The sequence below is a fragment of the Salmo salar genome, chromosome ssa07 (assembly GCF_905237065.1).
Source record: "Salmo salar chromosome ssa07, Ssal_v3.1, whole genome shotgun sequence".
In the NCBI taxonomy this organism is placed as follows: domain Eukaryota; kingdom Metazoa; phylum Chordata; class Actinopteri; order Salmoniformes; family Salmonidae; genus Salmo; species Salmo salar.
In genome coordinates this window covers 36810461-36828823 of record NC_059448.1, presented here as the reverse complement: position 1 = coordinate 36828823, position 18363 = coordinate 36810461, and the positions used below count along the sequence as shown (strand labels likewise).

Sequence of the window (18363 nt, the reverse complement as noted above, 5' to 3'; positions counted from 1 at the left end):
GTTGTATGTTTGAGAAATTTGAATTTGGCGCCCTGCTATTACACTGGCTGTTGGCGAGTGTGTCCCACATACCCCAGAGAGGTTTAAACCCCCCCCCCAAGTAAAATACTGCACAGATAGGCTACCGTATATAAAACGTATGGTCGGTCAACCCTCCATCCGGAGAACTACTGGGTGTACAGGCTTTTTAGCCAACCCTGCTCAAACACCAGTCAGCTTATCAAGGTCCTGTTGTGCAATGTGGTGTGTTAGAGCAGGGCTGGAGCAAAATCCTACACACCCAGTAGCTCTCCTGGACGAGGGTTGGCCACCCTGCAACATTACAACTAAGGATGCATGATAGAAATGTATATATATATATATATATACATACTGCTCAAAAAAATAAAGGGAACACTTAAACAACACATCCTAGATCTGAATGAAAGAAATAATCTTATTAAATACTTTTTTCTTTACATAGTTGAATGTGCTGACAACAAAATCACACAAAAATAATCAATGTAAATCCAATTTATCAACCCATGGAGGTCTGGATTTGGAGTCACACTCAAAATTAAAGTGGAAAACCACACTACAGGCTGATCCAACTTTGATGTAATGTCCTTAAAACAAGTCAAAATGAGGCTCAGTAGTGTGTGTGGCCTCCACGTGCCTGTATGACCTCCCTACCACGCCTGGGCATGCTCCTGATGAGGTGGCGGATGGTCTCCTGAGGGATCTCCTCCCAGACCTGGACTAAAGCCTCCGCCAACTCCTGGACAGTCTGTGGTGCAACGTGGCGTTGGTGGATGGAGCGAGACATGATGTCCCAGATGTGCTCAATTGAATTCAGGTCTGGGGAACGGGCGGGCCAGTCCATAGCATCAATGCCTTCCTCTTGCAGGAACTGCTGACACACTCCAGCCACATGAGGTCTAGCATTGTCTTGCATTAGGAGGAACCCAGGGCCAACCGCACCAGCATATGGTCTCACAAGGGGTCTGAGGATGTCATCTCGGTACCTAATGGCAGTCAGGCTACCTCTGGCGAGCACACGGAGGGCTGTGCGGCCCCCCAAAGAAATGCCACCCCACACCATGACTGACCCACCACCAAACCGGTCATGTTGGAGGATGTTGCAGGCAGCAGAACGTTCTCCACGGCGTCTCCAGACTCTGTCATGTCTGTCACGTGCTCAGTGTGAACCTGCTTTCATCTGTGAAGAGCACAGGGCGCCAGTGGCGAATTTGCCAATCTTGGTGTTCTCTGGAAAATGCCAAACGTCCTGCACGGTGTTGGTCTGTAAGCGCAACCCCCACCTGTGGACGTCGGGCCCTCATACCACCCTCATGGAGTCTGTTTCTGACCGTTTGAGCAGACACATGCACATTTGTGGCCTGCTGGAGGTCATTTTGCAGGGCTCTGGCAGTGCTTCTCCTGCTCCTCCTTGCACAAAGGCGGAGGTAGCGGTCCTGCTGCTGGGTTGTTGCCCTCCTACGGCCTCCTCCACATCGCTGACAGACACAGCCATCCTTCTTGCCACAGCTCGCATTGATGTGCCATCCTGGATGAGCTGCACTACCTGAGCCACTTGTGTGGGTTGTAGACTCAGTCTCATGCTACCACTAGAGTGAAAGCACCGCCAGCATTCAAAAGTGACCAAACATCAGCCAGGAAGCATAGGAACTGAGAAGTGGTCTGTGGTCGCCACCTGCAGAACCACTCCTTTATTGGGGGTGTCTTGCTAATTGCCTATAATTTCCACCTGTTGTCTATTCCATTTGCACAACAGCATGTGAAATGTATTGTCAATCAGTGTTGCTTCCTAAGTGGACAGTTTGATTTCACAGAAGTGTGATTGACTTGGAGTTACATTGTGTTGTTTAAGTGTTACCTTTATTTTTTTGAGCGAGATAGATAGATACAATCGGTGAACATATCTGAAGATTAGCTAAAAATACCAACATTGGTATCAGCCCAATGTCTAGTTTAACGCCGATGTGCAAAAGCGATGTCAAAGCTGACGCGCATACCTATAAAATTGTAGGTACATGACACAATGACAACACGTAAAATTTTGTGCTACACGTGCAACACAGCAATCCTAACCTAGCCCACAATGTCTGCTGTGTGGATCAAACAGTCAACAAGTCAAGCAATCATTTGAAAGAGTAAGAAAATTTCAGCGAGACAACTCAAATGCAAAATCAATTAACGGCAAGATAATAGAATTCATTGCCCTTGACAAATCAACCGTTCACTGTCGTGGGTGATGGCTTTCGTCGAGTACTGGTACACGTTGCCATACCGGAGTAACACAGTAATAGTGTCACTTGCTATTAGCTTCACGACATACTATGGAACGCCGTTTGGGTCTTTGCATGTCAAAAAATACACAGGTCAACACTATTTGACACGTAAAATAATACTTCTTGACCCGTAAAATAAGCTTTTAACTTGACACGTCAAATAAGAGTTCTATTATAGAATGTTGAGTGTTGAATTTGCACGTGCAAGCCAAGCGCCACCACTACTATCAGTAGCACTGTCAAAGCTGTACAAATAGTCTGTAAACAAGAAAACACCGGCCACAAACGATGTGTTTACAATACCGCATTAGTAATAAAGCATTATTTGTTCGACCGCAACTTCTGGGGTAGCTAGCTTTAGCTTGGTACCTAGCTAGCACCAAAACAACCAGCCTGAAAACAATGACCAGTAGTAACTGCAGTCATTTTCATTATTCTTAGTAATGATTTAGGAATCCTTGTAAGTATTAGCTAGGTTGCCACTTGTTCACCTTTTAAAATTGAACTTCAGTTCATGGAAATAAATAGCTAGCCAGCTACTTAACCCTGTTGCCCAAAGCTAACGTTAAAAGCAGCTAGCTAGCTTCATCTGGCTAGTGATGCTCGACCGGACCGGGTTGTGTTGTGAAGCTAGCCACAATAAGGATTAGGCACAACAGTGGAATTTGCGGTTTGCCTTTTAATAAAAGTACCTATTTGAAAGTGATGCAGAAGGTTACAATTGGTGGAATCCTGCCATATTTATACTAGATAATGCTAAACAAGGTTGGAATGTGAAGCAATGAAATGGGATATCAGTCTACTCAATACCCAAGATAGTTTCCCCCAACGTCCTCAGAGTTATCACGCAAACATCCACACAGTATTGTTTTTCCTCTGGAATAGTGTTCAATACACATAGGTTGACAATAAATGTGGCTCAATTCACAGTAGTTTCAGAGTCCCACAATAAGAGCTACGACGCTAATGTTCTCTGCGTGTCAATTAGTAGACTGATACCTATGGATTGTGGATCAATTACATGTTGTAAGGCTGTACAGTGAAATAAGTATGCCCCCAATGCAATTCTAAAGTCTAATACATCCAGTGTGATTTCAGATTTGTCAAATGAACAAATTGTATTTTGTTGATTTTATACAACATTCCAACCTCGTTTAGCCTGATCTATTCAATAATGGGATAATTCTACTATTCATTTGCATCACTGTCATACTTTTATTTTGAAGGCTAACTGCAAAGTCCACTATTGTGGCTAGATTCACGAAGATGGGTCCGACCCCCATTAATCAAATAAGAACGGTCTTATAAATTAGGGTTATTTTAGATGACACCTAGCTCGATTAGTTAGTTAGTTAGCTAGCTAACTATCGCTACTGAAACAGATGTCGTTTTGCTATGTTTTTGGGGAAGAACATTGTTTGCATCCATCAGATACCTAACTTACCTACAGTGCTAGCTATCGATGAATCGTTGTGACATGAAATACAAGTGGTAGAGTAATCAATGTGTAATAATTACGTTAAAAAAAAATGTATGAACGTGTTAAATTTGATGCAGTCATATTCAGGTCCTGACTGGTCAAAATAGTGTTATTTGACACGTCAAAATAGTGTTATTTGAGGTGTATCTTTTATGACACGCAAAGACCCAAAACGGCGTTCCATAGAAATCCTGGTTGAGAATGAAACGACTGAACGAAACAGCACAGCAAGTAAGTGAGAGAAATAGGTTTTGATTATGTTTTACTGGTAATGGGGACATATGTAAATGCCAACAAAATAACTTTTTTGGTCAGTGTGGCGTGTGTGTGACCTTTATTTAACTAGGCAAGTCAGTTAAGAACAAATTCTTATTTACAATGATGGCCAAACCCGGACAACGCTGGGCCAATTGTGTGCCGCCCTATGGGACTCCAATTACGGCTGGATGTGATACAGCCTGGATTCAAACCAGGGACTGTAGTGTCGCCTCTTGCACTGAGATGCAGTGCCTTAGACCGCTGTGTCCAAGTGTGTGTGTGCTAACTATTTAACTGTACTAGAATGCATAAAAGGCCCTTAGATATTTTTACATTTTATCTTTTGGGCAAGGAAAATATCCTTTTGGTGTATCACTAATTACAACCAAATACTTATGTCTTTATAAAACAATTCACTCATTTAATGAACCAGGGATTAAAATGATTAAGGTGGGCGAGGTAGCCTACTATAAAGTTTCTATTTGTTAGGTTAAAATATTCAGTGTTCAGGGGAGATCTTTACAGCAAACGAGTTACTTGTCAATTGGGCTATTCTAAGAATATTTGTTAACTTTGTCAGAATTACATGGCCAGTATTGAATAGAGGAGAATCCTAGCTAATTGAGCGCTATAGAGATGGTTGTAAAACCGGAGTATGAAGAATCGGCTTCATCAACTGCGCACCCATATCAAAATGTGTGTTGGCCATTTGGGATAATAAATGAGTGCCGGTGGAAAGTTATTTTAGTACGTCGGACATGACATTTAATGCATACTAACAGTTAACTAGCGAGATTCAAATGCAAAGCAGTGTAGTTTGGCTGGTTATCTAGTTAGTCTTTTGCATATCATTATTTTACCTGCTGTGCAAATGTACCTGTCTCGCTCTCCCTCCCTCCGGAAACTGGCGCACAGCTGATGCACACCATGACTTTTTCCGGATTCTTATTGTTGACCAAAAATGTGCTATAACTGGGAAATAGCTTACTAGCAATTATCATCAACAAATGTGCAAACGAGGATCCCTTTGACCTCAAAAACACATCTCGCGACTGCATGATTGAAAGACCACTTTGCCTGTGTGATAGAAAAATTACCTATTTACCTGATTTGTTTGATATTAATAATTAACGATGATATACTTAACTATAGTAAGACATTTGTTCTATTAAATGTTGTGTTTCTGTAAAGGGATGGTTTCCACTAACTTCCTGCAGTTAGTATGGCGTATGGTCAGGGAAATGGGTTTTTCTAGAGATAGCTTGAGCTGACAATGACTTGGTGATAAAAATCTAAAACCGGCATTCCATAGACAAGATGTGGTGTGTGTGACCCAGATAGAGATAGCCTGGAAGACTTTAGAACAATCACTCATTGTCTTATCTTCCGGGCATCTGGGAAACTAAGCCGAGTTGGGAGTAAAAATAACACCCCCCGTGCAGATGACCACAGGATAAATCCAAAGTGGCTAATGGTGCCCCCAACCTTTTTTGGGAGGGGTGGAACCAGCCATGACTAAGCATCTTTAGTGTCAGCTATATAAAAACTCGGCATTGTCTGTAAAGTTTAAAGCTCGGCCCAACAGTCAAGAGTGTTGGGTTGGGGGCCTCCCGGGTTGGATGTGCGTTGTGTCAAGAAGCAGTGCGGCTAGGTTGGGTTTCGGAGGACGCATTGCTCTCGACCTTCGCCTCTCCCGAGTCCGTACGGGAGTTGCAGCGATGAGACAAGACTAACTACTACCAATTGGGTACCACGAATAAAAGTGTGTTGGGTTGACTAGTCTCATCATTATTGTAATAATTCATCGATATTAAATAAAGATGATTGTTTGAAGAAATGACAGTCTCTCTCAGTATGAATTTCCACGAAACCTGTCAGTGCAGGCCTACAATAACTATACTGTACTCCAATGCGCTCTGCAGAGATTGGGAGGACAGTGAGCAAAACATTGCATCCGGAGGACACTGATCCAATTGTGATCAGTGATTATGATCGACAAGCGTTAATGTTATGTTCTGCTGACCATCTGAAACACACACTGTTAAAGACCTATACTAGGGCAAAACAAATTCCAGTAACTTTTCACAGATTCCCAGAAATCTAGATTCAAGAGCGAATAATCAGGAAGCAAGGGAATCTGTCAACCCAGCAGTTTTGAAAAGTTACAACCCTATACTGTACATTCAGCCTGACTTTGTCATCAGTCACCAGCTGCCCTGGGCTCAACAAGCACCCGGTGGCGATGGACATTGTATACACAAATAACAGACACGCCAACAAAGATTAACCCATCTGTATATGGGGCGTATTGTGACCCAAACACAGGAACACGCACCTGTGTGACGAGTGGCTGTAATAGAGAGGCAGAGCCCTTGCCCACGCAGCGCACAGCGAACCGCAGACAGCGACAGCAGCGTTCCACGATGCGGTTATCAGCCTGGTGTGTGTTTAGAGTCTGTGACAGGACCGGCCAGATCTACAGAGAATAAAGGAAACACCAAATATAGGTTTAGCATGAGAAACTGTGGGAATGACTGTACGGAATCATGGCCTCAAATTGAAATTACAATCTGAAAAGGAAAAAAGCACCAGAGTAGTTGAACACCAAAATAGTCGCATTAAAACAACTCAGTCCAATTCATGTGTTGAACAACGCAGGTTGTATGCAATGGTAGCCTTGTCCAAATACAAAAAAAATGTAGAGGGTGAAAAAAAAAATGCCAGTTGCTTTACCTCCTGGATGACTTTCTGACATGGGTGTGTCTGTCCATTCTCTACGATGGGGTTTGTGTGTCTGGGGGGGGGAGAAAACATTAAGACAAACATTTCTGCTTAAAATATTAATCAGCACAGCTACATTAGACAGTTCGTGAACTGTGCAACCAGGATAGGTATATAGCATAATGTGTTATAAATGAGTTGTGTACCGGAAAATAACTGCTAGTCTGTCCAGCCAGACAGTGGGGTCAGCAGCTTTCCCATTGCTGGGGTCCTGTGAGAGAAGCTGAAGATGGGAGACAAATAAGCAAACCTGTTGGTATCACACATATACCCAATCCACAAAACTATTACACTATTGCAGTGGGTTACACACTTCTGAGGTACCTCATACACACAACCTACAACCAAACTTGCACACAAACAAATGGCAGAATAACACACACCTTTTTGAGGGCCATGACCTGCACAGCACACAGGTCACTCAAACACTCAGCAATCTTCTCCAGGGGAAGACGAGCCAGGACCAGGGCTGTACCTGCATTGCAAAACAACCAGCATTACCATGGTGACAGAGCAACACCACTTGGTTTAATACAAATAAAACTCATTAGGCAATCAAATAAAAATACAAACTGGACCCACAGTCCAGAGAGAACAAGTTGCTGAAAGAAATGAACTAGCAAGTGAGACAGAAATTAATAAAACAAGAGATTGAAAGTGAGAGATGGAATAGAGAAGGAGCGGAGCGGAGGAGAGAAAGAAAGACCGACAGACCAAAGTAGTGGAAAGGGTGGCATAGTATAAATGCCTGGACTATATTAATTTTGGAGAATCTCTTATACAATGGGTTAAAGTTATGTATAATAGTAAATAATGGCCACTTCTCAGAAAGTATTACAATTGTCAAAAGGAGTTAAAACACTGTTGTCCACTATTGCCGTATCCATTTATGGCCATTGAAATGTTAGCTATTAAAATCAGATCCAACAATAATATCAAGGGGTCTAGAAATCCAGGGCTTTAAGACAAAGGTGTCATTGTACACTGACGATGCATGTTGTTTTCTTTTAAATCTGCAATTTGGATCCCTGCACAGCCTTGGAAGATATAGATCAATCTCTCTCAAACCTCTCGATTACAACAGAATTATGATAAATTCACCATATTACGCATAAAAAATTTTAAAAAAATACTTCTACATTACTGTGTAGTTTACCAATAAAACGGTCTGACGGTGAAGTGGAAATACTCTGTATTCATATCCCAAAATAAATAAATTCTCACTACAATACATTTTAATAGAAAGTTAGCCAAATTAGTTAAGATCTTGCTACCATGGAAAATGACAACACCTGTCTATTTGTGGAAAGAAAAAAAAGTAAATAAATTCACCCAGATTAATTATTTAGTCATACCAGTTTACCTATTTACTTATGGCCCTGCCTACACTCAACTTTTTAACAATGTTTTATTCTACTTTATTTGGAACGGGCCCATTTATATAATGAATATGAATTCGGAGGGCAGAAATGACTAAATATTAAAGCATTAGACCTCTCACTAAATGCTTCAATCATACAAAAACTATACTTATATCCAAACTGGTTCTCTAGCCAATCAGTAAGAATGGCTCACCTAGTATTCAAGAATGGCCTTTTTCTCTTCATTCAGATTACAACCTCTCACTTTTGGTTATTTTTAACACAAGACATAGAAAACTGTTTGCAATTTCAGTTTAATCCACCAGAAGAGACAGTACAAATATTATCGTTAAACTCCAATAGACTGATTAAAAAAAGTGTTTTTGGAGAAAAAAAAATTCAACTGTATAATCTTTGTAAATGATATAAATATGACTGGTGGAGTTATCACACTGGCAGTTAACAAAAACATATGGAAAGGTTTGCTCTAACCAAAATCACAACCAACGGATTGCAGCATTACAGCACAAATGGAGGAGTCAAGTGGAAGGGGGAGAAGGTAAGGAACTTGTCTGTTGTCCCTACATGAAGACCAAAATCATTTACAGCTGCGCCATACAGGTTGACAAAATAGTCAGATTTGCGATGTACCAATTCCCTGGCACATGGTTTATGAACTGATGGACAAAACGACACCAGATTAAAAACGTAGAATTTCAAATATACAAAATTCTTGTGACACACACACACACACACACACACACACACACACACAGTACCAGTCAAAAGTTTACACCTACTCATTCCAGGGATATTTTTACTATTTTTCTACACAGTGTAGAATAATAGTGAAGACATCAAAACTATGAAATTACATATGGACTCATGTTGTAACCAAGAAAGTGTTAAACCAAAATATATTTTATATTTGAGAATCTTCAAAGTAGCCACCCTTTGCCTTGATGACAGCTTTGCATACTTGGAATTCTCTCAACCAGCTTCATGAGGTAGTCATCCGGAATGCATTTCAATTAACAGGTGTGCCTTCTTAAAAGTGAATGTGGAATTTCTTTCCTTCTTAATGCGTTTGAGCCAATCAGTTGTGTTGTGACAAGGTAGGGTGATATACAGAAGATTGCCCTATTTGGTAAAAGACCAAGTCCATATTATGCAAGAACAGCTCAAATAAGCAAAGAGTAACAGTCCATCATTACTTTAAGACATGAAGGTCAGTCAATTCTGAACTTTTATATGTTTCTTCAAGTACAGTCGCAAAAACCATCAAGCACTATGATGAAACTTGCTCTCGTGAGGACCGCCACAGGAAAAAAAGACCCAGAGTTAACTCTACTGCAGAGGATAAGTTCATTAGAGTTACCAGGATCAGAAATTGCAGCCCATATAAATGCTTCAGAGTTCAGAAAAGAAAAACAGTTCAGAAAAGACTGCATGAATCAGGCCACCACTACTAAAGGACACCAAAAATAATAAGAGATTTGCTAGGCCAAAATACACAAGCAACGGACATTAGACCGGTGGAAAACTGTCCTTTGGTCTGATGAGACCAGATGATCTCTGCATGTGTAGTTCCCACCGTAAAGCATGGAGGAGGTGGGATGGTGCTTTGCTGGTGACACTGTCAGTGATTTATTAAGAATTCAAAGCACACAACCAGCATGGCTACCAAAGCATTTTGTAGCGATAAGCCATCCCATCTGGTTTGAGCTTAGTGGGACTATCATTTGTCTTTCCACAGGACAATGACCCAAAACACCTCCAGGCTGTATAAGGGCTATTTTACCAAGGAAGAGAGTGATGGAGTGCTGCATCAGATGACCTGGCCTCCACAATCACCTGACCTCAACCCAATTGAGATGGTTTGGGATGAGTTGGACTGCAGAGTGAAAGAAAAGCAGCCAACAAGTGCTCAGCATGTGTGGGAACCCCTTCAAGACTGTCAGAAATGCCTTCCAGGTGAAGCTGGTTGAGAGAACGCAAAGAGTGTGCAAAACTGCCAAGGCAAAGGGTGGCTACTTTGAAGAATCTCAAATATATTTTGATTTGTTTAACACTTTTGGTTACTACATGATTCCATGTGTTATTTCATAGTTTTGATATTTTCACTATTATTCTACAACGTAGAAAAAAGTACAAATAAAAGAAAAACGCTTGAATAAATTGTTGTGTCCAAACTTTTTGACTGGTACACATGATACAACCATCCCAGCTCTGCAGACTTTACTGTGAAGAAACAATCATTAGATCACTTGTTTTGGTACTGTCCATATGTACTGTAGCTTGTTTTTGGTCGCAGGTTCAGGAATGGCTGAAAGCTCCAGGTACATTTACCTGGAAGCTAACTCCACAAATGTTATAAGTCATAGTCAAATCGATCAGTAATACTCTAAGCAAAGGTTTTGAACTTTAAATGTACAATCTGTAGAAACTATGAGAATAGAAAGGTTCAAAACTTTTGTGAAACATCAGTGGAAAAATATATGGCAGCTAGAAATCAATACTGGATGATCTTCAGAGATAGATGGGAGGGGTTGGGGTAGTTGAAGGAGTAAATGTATATAGTATTTATGAGCTGGAAGTAGAAGCCTAAGTATTTTTGTCCATTAGTTTACTCCAATTTGGGGAGGGGTGGTAGGGTCAAGGGAAAAAAAATAAAAAAATAAATAAAAGTGGGATTGAAAATGCAGACTACACAGATAGAAGCCACAATCTGCAATATTAAAACTGATCTACCCCATAAAAATGGTGTCAAAAATAAGGGTGGCATAACATTACCTTTGAGGAGGCCTACGGCGGCTTCGGTGGTCAGGGCAAAGGAGTCGAGGGCACGGGCGATGTCCAACAGGCCCTGGAAGTGCTGGGCCATGTGGTCCCGGCACACAGAGCAGATGTTATGGATCGCCTTGGCCGCCACGGAAGCCAGGGTCTTCTCCCTCAGGCCCTTCATCAGGTAGTTCAGCACGGGGTCTGTGACAGAGCGGGGCTAAGGTCATACACACATCCAGAGTATACAACCAAGAGAGGCAGAGGTGTAACAAAACAGAGCGATACAGGCATTTGACACAGGAAGGAACAAGGAATGGAAAACAAAGAAAAATTACAAGGAAACAGACGTGCTCAAAACTAGCGTTATATACACACTAACACACAGATGAAGATGAACCTCCAAATTGATTAACTCAAGCCACTCAGGTCCCGAGCTAAGCAATTGACCGTAACGTGACCACTGAACCTACCTAGGAATCGTGGGTTGCGGTCAACGACCTCGCTCATCTCCCCCACCAGCTCAATGCTGGTGTAGCGCACGGCGATATGGACAGTCTCTGGCAGCAGCACCACCTGCTCTAACACCTCTGTCAGGGTGGGGTTGTTCTCACTGACAGGGGGAAAGCAATAACACGTTACACACAGGATTTATACATAACGCACAAATTAAAGATTGAAACGTTACACAAACACCCTGGGGGGGGGATGGATATACAAATCTACAGTAGTTGTACACATTCTACACAGTGGGGAAGGGATTTAGTCATTCATTCTATTAATGAGTAATAATGTGCAGAGGACACTCACGGGTCTACACTCTTGGCGATGGCGGCCATGATGAAGAGAACAGCCTCGGTCACCTCCCAGGGAGGGTTCCCTTCTTTTAGAGTGGAGTACAACTGAGAGAGCGAGAGGGAGGGAGAAAGAGAAAAAAGGAGAAGGCAGTGGGTATAGTTTGTCATCTTAATGACATCATTTGAACGTGCAATATCCGAAGGTAGCTACCTGGGAGAAACATTCCATGGAGCCCACAAGGAAAATGACATCCTTCACAAGATCAGACACCCTCATCCTGAACTCCCCAAAGTCATCTGTATCTTCTGGGATGCCCTCCTGTGGATTAACACAAAAGTGGAGACCGTGAGTGAATGATACTGTACTACCAAAGCCAAATGATGTACTGAACTACTTGGTAATACATGCACATGGTTAAGGGATTCTACAATCAGATATGACACAAGCAGAGTATTGGAGAGTATGGTTGGCATCACTGGAATTGGTTAAGGACTCCTTGTCATGTGCTGGGTGGACCTTACGTGGTCGGGGTCTAGTTGGCAGTGGCGGGCCAGGCCGTGCAGCAGTCTCTGGATATAGGGTCTGAAGATGCCGTGGAGGGCAGGGTCGTTGGTCTTATACAGGTTCTCTCCCAGACGATACCAGAAGTTAAAGGAGATCTCCACGACCTGAGATTCACCAGAAGAGAACCCACACACACACTTGAAATCCACCCAAAACAACAGAGCGTGTGTGTGTGTGTGTGTGTGCGCGGGTGGATCTTGTGTTGTGTACCTCATATTGGGGGTGTCCTGCGCAGATGAGCAGTAGCTCAAGCGGTCGCAGGTCTCCCATGCCCTGGCCTGGACTCTTGACTGTGGTCTCCAGAAACGTCTCACACAACTCAGTGAAGATCCTACAGTAATTCAACACTCTGACAGAACAAGGGAGAAGGAGAGAGAGAGTTAAGGAATGAGAGAGAGTTGTGGATAAAAGTTAGCATTCTTTTCTTCCACACAGAGGACAGCGGAGAAGAGTCAGACGAGTTCAACATCAAGAGCAATGGAGAGGAAGGATAGGTTTGGGGCAGGAAGGAGTGTGGTGATTGGATAGGTGATCTTGGTGTATGTATGTAAAGGGGAGTAGTGTGTTCATACTTGTCGAGGTCCTCCCGTGCCACGGCCATATGGTAGGCCGTCTCCAGCGTGAGGACGCCCTGGAAAAGCTGCAGGGCCAGGGGCATGTGTGTGTCCACGTTCTCGATGGCGTACAGCGCTGAACACACGCAGTCGGACGCAGCCTCGTGCAGGTTAGTGGACGTCTCGTCTCTTTGCTGCCAAAACAGACAAAAAAAATAACAGTATGTCAAAGAGAGCTGTTCCGTGGCTGAAACCCATGCATTATGCATACAAGCGATTTGCATTCTAAACCGCCATAAATTATTTCCCTGCCCCCCCATGGTTGTTGCACAAATAAGGGTTTGGAACGAATGCTGCTCTAATATTTCAAGAGACTTTGGGAGTGTTTGTCACTAGCACTGTTTATTTGTGCTTCCAAAATGCGATATGAGAGAGTGAGAGAAAGAGAGAAACAAAGAGCGAGAGAGAGAGAGACAAAGAGAGCGAGAGAAAGAGACATACCAGCACTTGGAAAAGGACCATGAGGAGCTGGTTGTTGGCCATAAAGTTGCTGTCCAGGACTCCCAGGTTGAACCAGCTTCCCAGACAGCGGAACACCTTGATCAGCATCTTCTCATTGCTGCCAGACTTCTCCACACAGGTCATCTGGAGACAACATTTTAGTCATTTAGCAGACGCACTTATCCAGAGCGACTTAGTGAGTGCATACATTTAAAATATTTATTTTTTTATTTTTTAGTACTGGTCCCCCGTGGGAATCGAACCCACAACCCTGGCGTTGCAAACACCATGCTCTACCAACTGAGCCACACGGGACCACAACACACACGCGCTAACAACACTGATCCTTATCAAAACCACAATGCTTAAAAACATCTACAGTCAAACGTGGACATTCTGCAGAGAAAATTATACTACAAAGTGAGTGGTTCAGTTTGTCCCTCTAAGGTAGTGGTAGTAGTTGAATAGCTTTGTGATAATGAGGCTGTACATCCCAGGGTTTTATAATGAGAGGATGAACCCATGGGAGGTCTGCTTAACCAGTAAGGGGGAGTGGTGACAGGTGCTCTAGTTTAGACCAGCTTAAATCAGGTGGGTAAAATAGGCTAGTATGCGAGTGTTGGCGAGAGAAAGATGAACAGATAGTGTGCGTGTCGGCCAGAGAGAGAACTCTCACCAGTAGGGTGACCACAGTACTGGAGTAATAGGCCAGGTCCTCGATGATCTCTGTCCTGCGATTGGCGCCGATGCGTAGGGAGCGGCTGTGGACCTCCTCGGGGAGCACTGTAAGGATCTCTATCAGAAACGTCATGGAGCTGACATCATTGCTATACCTGAGAGAGAGAGGGAGAGAGAGAGAGAAGGCAAGGAGAGTGGAGGAGAGACGGCAGCAGTCAGTTATGAGAAAATTAGCATGAAGGAGATGTATTTGAAGCTTAATGTCACCTCAAAAATACCAACTCACCAACTATTTACAATGGCTTTTGACTTTATAGAACCACCTACAACGGTCTAATATCCTGTAACTCTTGCATTCTGTTACCCACAGGTGTGATCTGAGATGAGTGGTTGAGCGGCAATGGGAGGGGTCTTACTTTTCAATGAGGGTGTGGACACAGCCCTTCCATGAGGCCATCTGTAGGGCGAGGTCTGCAATGGCCAGAGCAAGCTGAGAGAGGGAGGAGAGAAATTAGACAAAAAAACAGGAAGAACTTGTAAGGATTAGAGTATCTTAATGCCCTGTAATACTGTACTTGTTAAATTGTACCACAGCTACACCCCTGTAGTGGTACATTGGGGTAAATGCTAGAGTTCTATTGTTACTGTGCCATGTGCATTGCTAAGGCTTTGGGACATTTCGATGGTCAGTGGGACATTCCTTGAGAGCATTCTAGGAGCATAAAGGCTACTGACAAAAATCCAAGTCATCCGAGAGTTTCAGTGGTCACTGACAGAGGGTGATATCGGACAGACAATAATTGGATGGAAGGAGCGTTACATCAATGTGCGAGGATGCCATTACCTGAGTGACGATGATGGGGGAGAGGTCTTTGAGGCTCTGTATGTGTGAGAGCAGGGAGTCTCGGAGGGCAATGTGGGTCTCTGGGGGCAGCTCAAAGAACGACGTCTGGATCTTCATCTTCATGGTCTGGGCGGCGAAGTAACAAGACTCCACGTCTTGTTTCAGCTGGAGGAGCTGGTCTGCCATCTCCCACGCGTACATCTGCGGGGAGGGGATATGGGTAGAACAGTTAGCGCCACCTTTAACTTTATTCAGACAGGAAGGTTACCGAAACAAGGAAGTCAGAACCGCCCTGAATGAGAGATGTGCCCCCCTAAATGCAGCAAAAGTAAAATTCTAAAAGCATGCTAATTTAACCATTTTCCTATTTGTTAAAATGAATCTAACTGCTACAGTGGTAAATATAAAAATCAAAGCCCATTCCAAATGAAACAAATAAACCCACCTCCGTGTCATTGTTTAAACCATTTTTCCCATGTGGCTGCACTTGTCATCCCGGGACAGTGCCGTATTTCAGGCCCTTTTCAAGTGTCACGACATTTCTTTCTACAAAAAAGGACCGAATGTCATTACACTTTGGTGTTTTTTTTTTAACATGTCTCTTTCCATATATCAAATGGGTGCACGGTTTTAGATTTATTTTGGAGTGGACAAACATGCACAGGTAGCCTACTTTTTCAAGTGATTTGTTTGACAAGCAGATGAAATCATGACTGGTTGTGTTCATGCCACATTAAAGGGTAATACATTTTTTGCATTAAAATGGCATGGCTTAACTATTAGGCCCCTAAAAATAGTCAGACATGTTCAGTCGATTGTCAAAAAAAATCCTTTCCATGTTCGTCCACTCAATCCATTTAGAAAATTCCAAAGGAAGAATAAACTAAATCGAATGTCTGTATATAAAAGAGATTTTGGTCTGTAACCGTGAAAAAAAGTGTCTTTCAACGAGGAAAATAGTGCCCAGTTTCATATGATCACTGAGGATAACAGTTGCAACTTTTTATTTTATTCTGTTATAATACATCATGTTTTTTTTTTACTATAAAAATAGGTGTCTTGACTGTGATAAAGGCTCGGGAAATAAGCGTCTTGTCTGCTAAATTAACAATGCAAGGCTATGCAATTGCACAGCCATAGGCTTCTCCAAGTAAGCGCCACTGCTGAGGTTACTGCCTTTTTGAAGATTGTGTTCCACAATATAATCAGTTGACATTAAGGTTTCAATAATTTAACTTGCTTTTAAAATTAGGATTCGTTATCTGTAATGGTTATTATAAATTAGGCATTGTTGGCATAGTCCTACAGAAAAATGTAAACAATTTTAAATATATTTTTTTCCCCGTTTGACAACTCAGGAAAAAAATAAGGTGAGAACTCGAACAGTCCCCCAAAAAAAGCCCATCCCAGTAAATGGATTACTATGCTTACATTCTCAGGTCTGGGCTCCAACCCACTCAAATGATTTCAAAACCACCCTAGTCACACAAAGACCCAAAGGGAGTAGGCCCATTTACAAATTACAGTAGGCCAAATCTGATGGCCTTCCTATGCAACACCATCAGGTGTCTGTAGCTAGCTTCCTTCATAGAGGGTTGTTGCCTTAACCAACAGTTGGTCAAGCTGTTAGTTATTCTATAGTATGGTATAATGACTAAGGTAAAACCTGGTAAAATGTGTATGAGAATTTATATTGCAAAGTGAAACAGCCAAGCCCCTTCCCCATTTGTCCATCAGTGTCCAGTAAGTCCTGGCAGCCAGGGTGAAAAAGATGCTGACAACATAGAGGCACACACACACACACACACACACACACACACACACACACACACACACACACACACACAGTGCTCATCACTCAGATGGCTCCTACTCTCCCAAATTAGACCGTTCAGATCCCCAAGTGCTAGCAAACTCAGGAAGTTGCTTGTGTCACAGTCAAGTGTTTTAAAACATGTTATGCAACATTACATTTTTTCTTAGGGAATCAATACATGGCTTTGTGAGGTCTTTCTGTGGGAACTGAATGACAGTGGGGAGAAATAGCTGTTTTGAATCCAGTTACCCTGAAGCTGTGTCTCTCAATGCAACCTGCAGGAAGGCCATCTATTATAGAAATGATCACAATAATAAGTTGGTAGGAATACGTAGCGGCAACATGTAGATGGGCCGTATTTCAATCATTGATTGTCCGGTGACAGACAATGATTACATTTCCTGCAGTAGTTAAGGAAGTAACCAATGAATATGCGGAAACCAGATCGACGCAGCACCAATGGAGGAAAAAAACAAAACAAATGCGGAAATAAAACGGCTAACGTTATCCAACAGAAAACAACTTGAAGTGGCACACCATTTACCCAACATAATCAACACAAATGGAAGTTGTTAGTGTAACTAGCCAAGTTAACGTTTGCTGACTAACTCAGAGCAAAAGCATCCCTGGCAATATCGTTAGCCCGCTAGCTAACTTTATGTAGCGAGGCAACACGCCCCTCTACTAAGCAGTTTAGCCATATGTGGCTAAAACGGCACGTTTGCTAGCAAGTAATGGACGCTAGCATGATGGCCACCCTCGCCTCGCGCTCTTCCTGTGCTATGGCCGGCTAACGTAACTGTCATTAGCGCGAGCTACTAAATCTGTCAATATAACCCAAGCCAACTACAGAAGCTAACTAAACAACTAGCTAGCAATAACTGGATGTTAACTAGTTACTGTATCTGCTGTGTGGCTAACTAGCATTTTCAAACACCGTGGATTGTTTAAGGACTAACGTTACACGCGAGAGAAAGCTAGCTTATGTTTGCCTTCATTATCTTCGTTGCACATAGGAATCCCCATAGATCTATCACCGTTTCCATTTGACAGTTACTAGCAGGCTAGTAGTAGAAAAAACAACTGTGCGGCTAATGCTAAGTAGTTAGTTAGCTATCTACCAAACTAGCTTAACTAAGGTAACTAGATAATGCTATGCAGTTTGTTGCTAGCTAACGTGTGAATCTATGCTCATTCATTCGTTGTTGGGTCAGCATATACAAATACATGTTTTTATATCACCATGGTATTACGCATTCTGATGCAATGTTTTGTTTTCGGCCTCACACGACCTGCCTAGCCATGTCTTGTTCTAGGCCCATTCCAAGTCCCCCCCATCTCTCGAGTTTACTTACCGATCTCTGTAGCTCCCCCAGCCACACCGAAGCTCGCTCTTTGCCGGCGGGGTCCGGATCATGATAAAGAGCCTGCACAGCTTGATACACAAGTGCGACTGTCGGTTTCTCCATAGCGCTATGCTACGTTCCGGGTTACAGTTTAGGGTAAATGTGAAGCCGCTACAAGTTCCACAGTTTATGTTTAGACGGGGTAATATTTATTATTTCCTTGTGCTCGCTGTTCCGACCGCCATCTCAATCGAACACAGGTTCCCCGTGTGTGTCGCCGATAAACGCCCCCGTCTAGAAATACAGATAC

At 42.7% G+C, this 18363-nt stretch overlaps 1 protein-coding gene across 1 annotated transcript in view; it reads right to left on the bottom strand.

The window, feature by feature from the left end:
* Positions 1-18363, bottom strand: part of LOC106609131 (transportin-3) — a 23713-nt gene extending 5350 nt beyond the window's left edge. The window contains exons 1-16 of the mRNA XM_014207604.2: positions 18063-18363; positions 14892-15092; positions 14464-14537; positions 14046-14202; positions 13370-13513; positions 12887-13062; positions 12525-12663; positions 12272-12418; positions 11961-12068; positions 11763-11854; positions 11426-11565; positions 10965-11156; positions 7194-7285; positions 6957-7033; positions 6763-6823; positions 6365-6505 (exon numbers count right to left, since the gene is read on the bottom strand). Coding sequence (XP_014063079.1) covers positions 6365-6505; positions 6763-6823; positions 6957-7033; positions 7194-7285; positions 10965-11156; positions 11426-11565; positions 11763-11854; positions 11961-12068; positions 12272-12418; positions 12525-12663; positions 12887-13062; positions 13370-13513; positions 14046-14202; positions 14464-14537; positions 14892-15092; positions 18063-18176 — 2055 coding nt within the window. The 5' untranslated portion in view covers positions 18177-18363. The remainder of the gene's footprint in view (positions 1-6364; positions 6506-6762; positions 6824-6956; positions 7034-7193; positions 7286-10964; positions 11157-11425; positions 11566-11762; positions 11855-11960; positions 12069-12271; positions 12419-12524; positions 12664-12886; positions 13063-13369; positions 13514-14045; positions 14203-14463; positions 14538-14891; positions 15093-18062) is intronic.